The 6000-nt window shown below is 29.6% G+C and overlaps 1 protein-coding gene across 2 annotated transcripts in view; it reads left to right on the top strand.

Annotated features, from left to right (window-relative positions):
• Positions 1-1094: 1094 nt before the first annotated feature.
• Positions 1095-6000, top strand: part of LOC108914461 (pancreatic lipase-related protein 2-like) — a 33368-nt gene continuing 28462 nt past the window's right edge. For both annotated transcript variants that reach the window (XM_018720288.1, XM_018720289.1), the window contains exon 1: positions 1095-1365. In XM_018720288.1, coding sequence (XP_018575804.1) covers positions 1188-1365 — 178 coding nt within the window. In that variant the 5' untranslated portion in view covers positions 1095-1187. The remainder of the gene's footprint in view (positions 1366-6000) is intronic.

Raw genomic sequence — 6000 nt, 5'->3', positions numbered from 1 at the left:
TTTCTTATTTATTGTTCTTTAGATTTTAATAATATTTAATCGTCGTTGTTTTGTAAATTCTAATTTGTTAGTAATTAATTTCCTACAACTGTTTTTTATTTAATTGTTTAAATACAAATTCCTTAATTATTTTAGTTAGCAAAATATTTGTTTCATAAATATATTAAATAAATAAGTACATTTTACTTATTATTTACCAAACCCCTATTTTCTTGTCGAAACGGATGCCCTTAAGGATGTTAGTTATGATTACAATAAATGCCCGTAGACGGAATATGGTTCAAATAAATATCTACTATGTCAACATATTGAATATTTTTTCATCTTTGACCCTTTATATGTTATTATGGACTAAGGTCAGTTGCGTTAGATTGTAATATTTTGACTCTAGGAACTACTACGGTATATTATAAAACCTTCATTAAATAACTATGTTTGCCCTACCTACGTTAAATTTTTGCACATATGATATCTGTCTTTCTATTGCGGGTACTCTTCTTTGCGCATCTCGCAAACAAGGTGAATTTGGTCAAACTGTTCACATCAGTGAGTACCCTTCGCTAGATATTGAATTACTAATACGTTTTGTAAATTTTATTACCAGTCAATCAATAAAATATGTGGTTGTGTCATTTAATAGTTATTGCCAAAATTTGTACAGAGAAACTTTGTTGCAACATAACTTTAGCTAATACTTTAGTAAAGGTGTATATTTTTAATAAAATGAAAATACTTTAGTAGAGGTGTGAATTTTACTAATCAAATGTGATATTATAACAGATAAAACATAAAAAATGTTAAATTGTATAAACAAAATCGGAATAATGCGAACTGGACAACTGGACTTGGCACTGGACTGGCATAAAATTGGCCCAATTTTCATATCGACAGGTTGCACGGACATTAACATTACGAAATCCATATTCTGTCACCCAAACAACGTAAAAGCAAATAAATACGATGACACTACGCGTACCCATTTGATGCCAATAAGCAGGCCACTGCTTCGATAACACTTTCCCGCGAAAGTGAAAGTGGTAGGAGTTCACTTTTCAGCCGGCCTTTGAATATGCTCAGTCGGACGTGTTCACGAACCGAATCCACATTACCTCAAAAAACCCATGAAGCTATGTTTATAATTCCGTTATCACTAAAAATTCTTACGGCTGAGAATCTAACGTCGAGAAATGTTAATAATAAATTGTTTAGTGTTGCTGGCGGTACCAGCGTCTACCTGTTTTGGACAAATCTTGCAGAATACTAGATTTAGAAGGTTCCCCATGAAGGCGGCAATGAAACTCAGGAATAGGTTAAAGGAAAGATTGGATCAAGTCCGTGAAAGGAACACTCAGCTGATCTGCTACGGTAAGTAAATTTGCGGTTTATTGAAAAGTAGTTACTGTTAAATCTTGAATATTTATATAAACTCTCATAAAAAATTATTTGTTTATACCACAATTCGGTCAGCTAAATCAATTACGTGGGACTCTTGTTTTCGTTACATTTTTTGCGAGATTGCTATTTTATGAAAGGAACATTATGAAAATGCAATCTACAGGGTGTAGTCTAATTTTAGTGCTCAGACGTTAGCTTTTAGTCAAAGTGGACATATAAAATGTTTCATTTTCATAGTTAGCGAAGAAGTGTTACATTTATCTTTTTGTGCTTTTGTTAATGACCAAATAAGTTAAACTAATGATTTCAGCAAGTTTCATTCAATAATAGACACTTAGGTAGGTACTAATTTGTTAGTAACGGCGCAAAATAAATATGTAAGAGAATCAAATTTACTCGAAAACTGTAAAATAGGTATTGTGAAAGAATCGAAGAACTTACCGCCCAGTATCATGAAATGAGATCCCTTTTAATTTTCTAATTAATAATGTTAATATTTTTTTTATATTGTTATATTTATGTCATCTTCGCTTACATCCCTGGCACTGGAGGGTAATACTTTTTGAGTTTTGGACCAAATAATTATAGGTAAAAAAAAACAGGGTTAAAAGGAACTATGACGTTCAAGCAATTTTATTGCATGAATCATTCAAAGGGTCATTTTAGATGAAAAAATCGCGTAGTGCTATTAAATTAGAGGGTGGAAATTGGAGATAGGGGTGAAAATGCACCCCTTTCAGTTTTTTAATTGTAGCTCGAAAACGAAGTAAATTTCGCTATAGTTCATAGGAAAAATTATTTAAAGAATTGAATTTTCCATCGAAATGGTGCAGGTATTTAAAAAATTTAAAACAAAAAAATTTTATGCAAAAAATCGTTAATAAACAATTTGAAAAAAAGCTAAATATTCGATTTTTAGATTATTTTTACTTTTTTGCCTTTAGTTTTTTTTTAAGTAAAGATAGGTATGGGCATTGCTTCATAAAAAAAATAGATAAAATTTCCTTCAAAAAAAAAGAGGTTGTACAGTCTTTTTGGACGAAAATTGACTGATATATGGCCGCTCAAACTTAGCCAATTTTTCGATTTTCGTCGTGTTTACTCTTATACGTTTTAATTTTTGTAAAAAAGGGAGGATTTGTTCAAGGATTTTCATCACATGACTTGTTCGAAGGGTCATTAAAATTGAAAAATCCGCTGGGTGCTATGAAATTAGAGGGTTGAAATTGAACATAGGGGTGAAAATGCACTTTTGCATCAGTGTTTTAAATATAGCACGAAAACGAAGCAAAATTTCGGTATAGTTCATAGGAAAAATTTTGTACATAATTGAATTTCTCATCGAAATGACATTTATTTTTATTCAAGAAATCGTTAATAAACTACTTTAAATAAGTAAAAAAAGAAGATTTTTTTATTTTTTTCAAATTTTTGACTCTATTTTTTTTAGTAGAAGTAGGCAAAAAAAATTGCTGTACAAAAAAACTAGATGAGATTCCCAAATGATGCGTTTTAAAAAGTTTTTGGACTAATATTGACTGAGTTATAACCGGTTAAACTTAAATATTTTTTAGATTATCATCGTTTTTAACATAAATTAGTCAAAAAAGAAAGAAAAAAAATTTCAAATTGTTTACTAACGATTTTTTGCATAAAATTTTCCTTTTAAATTTTTTAAATGAGCCATTTCGATGGGAAATTCAATTCTCTATAGCGAAATTTTGCTTAGTTTTCGAGCTACAATTAAAAAACTTAAAGGGGTGCATTTTCACTCCTATTTCCAATTTTCACCCTCTAATTTAATAGCACTATAATCAATAGCCTATTGGTGTATCTACATTTTATCTACTAAATACCCGAACTAACTGAGGTCATGAAAAGTAATATATTTGGACAGAAAATATGCTGTCACAATCCTTAACATGGTGATATAATTCTTCGAAATAAAATTAAAGTCTAATAGACATAGATGGAGAAATGTTTAGTTTTCGAGACACAGGGTGTTCAAGTTAAAAGATATTGATTGTAAAAAAGAAATATCATACTTATTTAAATATCTCTTGAGATGTTCAGTGTACATAGATGGAACATGGACTAATAACTTGTATAATAATGGGCAAAAATTCACTGAACTCGTATACAAATCTGTCAATCAGAGCCGAAGATAATGGGAGGCTCTGTCGTTCGAAAACCTCAAAAATTTCGGCGCTACTGACTATTTTACAAATTAGATAAGTGTATTTAGTTCTTAGCGTGGTTTATAAGAAAAAAAGGTTGTTTTATTTTAATTGAAAAATGAGCCACCACATGCTGTATATAGGGTATTTCAGTTCGGGTGAATCAAACGTTAAGTACAAATAGAACTCGATAAATAATTCAGAAGTCTCACTATTTCCATTGAACAGGGCCGTATTGTATGTTTATAATAAATTGATTCAAATTTGGTGTGGTGTTAACATTTACACATGTGCATAATTTACTGTAAAATTTACAAATTTTTGTAGGTCAGTGGCGGAGGAATGGGTGGCAAAGCGAGATTTATTTAAGGTGGCCATATTCCTGGCCGAGAAATAGTCAAATTTCTGGCGTTTTTAGGTACTGAAATCTTTAAAAGTAAAACGTGTAGAACAAAAGTAAGCACAAAAATAAAATCCTTGATATTTTGTTTATTCATTGTTACCATTTAAATTTACTCAAATAAAATAATAACTAAAAAAAAGGGTTTGTAAAACATGCGTTTGCTGTTATTCTAACCCCACATTTTAAGAATTATTTTCACGTACTCATAAATAAAAGTAAACAATTTTATATGTAGGACTAAGCAAGTAAATGTTATAAGAATATTTACATGTGGAATTATATATAAAAAAGTTAGTATTCAGTAGATTTCAGTACCTAAAACCTTGATGGTTTGATCGTTTTTTGCACCTGTTTATTCGTTTTACTGCGGCGTCTTTGAAAATACTCAGGTGGCATGACATAACATTCCTATTATTTGATAAGCTTTAGATTATTCAGTTATTAAATGTTTGAAATTATTTGTCTTTGCGGAAAACACTATTTAAAGAATATGGGGCCCTTAAGCCAACTTCTATACCAATGACCTAATAATCATTTAGGATTCATTTTTAGATTCCGTGGACAATTCTATATATAAAAAAACCGCATACTTGTTGAAAATAGGTATAGTGTATCGTTTTACCGAAAATCTCAGTTGAATGGGAGACCGTTCTTCTGATATGAAATTTTCTTTCTTAAAGATAGGAAATAAATTTTAAATTAATATTATTATAATGTCTCGTATTAACTTGGAATTCAAAACAATAGGTATGTCTACATCGGCGAAACGTAAATTCTAAATATACATAATCCCTTGTGTATTATTTATTGCATTCGTATTCGGTGGTGAATTCACTCTCTGAACTCATCTTTTTGATTCACTACAATGTGATGGACAGCAAATTCAATGGCACCTCCTCTAAAATGCCATTCTGAAGCAATTATAGGTATCCTTACTCATTCAACGTCCATTTCTCAAACAGACATAATTTCTTTAAAAAATCTACATCTACATTTTAGTATACTCTAGTATAGGTACTAGTATGTAGTAGTTATGCATCGAAAACTAGTAGGTATGTATACTGTTCTAATATCTCATTTATATTATTTAGGAAACTATATGCTCAGATATCCCTTTTAAAATGCAAAAATTACCCTACTTATCGCACTTGCACTATATTGGACGAAGTATGCAGTAAACAAAAAAATATAATTCAAATATTTAAGAGTACCTATATAAAGTAAGTGTATTATTTTCAGTAACATAACATCAATGTAAATAAAAACACTAATAACATATTTACTATTTCCGCCTACCCAAATTAATATTATTTCTTAAAATTTCGACTAAGTAACAATGAAATTTTTTATTTATCAGCTATTGTACTATTTTCTAACAGTTTGACAGATTATTTTACTTATTAACTTTTTAGATAATTACAAAATTGACTAAATCGTTGTAGTATATACAGTTTAGGTAGGTAGGTTAGGTACCTATATTAGTTTTAATATGTACGTAAGTCGTAGACTTTGCCCTACTACATTTTGAAAATATATTTAACAAAATATTTGTGAAATAAGATAATTTTTTACTTGGTTTACAAAATTAAATCTATTTATTTACTCTTCATAATTGCATAGCCCTGTAACTTTCCAATAAAGATTTTCCTTCATTTTTGTGTTTTTTAGTCGTAGAATTCAGCCTGCTTTATATGCTGCCAAAATTTGAAAATAACAATACGGAACACCTTGTATGTGGGTAGGTATTTTAACTTTCATCCTCATAATATTTTAAAACATGAACAAGACCGTTAAATTAAAAGTACAGATTTTAGAGGTCGTCAATATTTTCATTATCGAGACAAATGCAACATCTGAATTTAACCGTAGTTTTCTTTACGTTGCTTAATCAAGTGTCTATTAAACTGTTTATTAGAGTGGAAAATTTTTCACTAGACGATTTATAAATTGCCTCATTATTTATATACGAGGTTTGTTCAGGAAATAAGGAAATTTTTTGAATTACGCGCTAATGGAGATATTTAA

The sequence above is a fragment of the Anoplophora glabripennis genome, unplaced genomic scaffold (genome assembly GCF_000390285.2).
Source record: "Anoplophora glabripennis isolate ALB-LARVAE unplaced genomic scaffold, Agla_2.0 scaffold532, whole genome shotgun sequence".
Lineage (NCBI taxonomy): Eukaryota > Metazoa > Arthropoda > Insecta > Coleoptera > Cerambycidae > Anoplophora > Anoplophora glabripennis.
The sequence above is the reverse complement of the archived record's forward strand: the minus strand, read 5'-3'. Positions and strand labels throughout refer to the sequence as shown.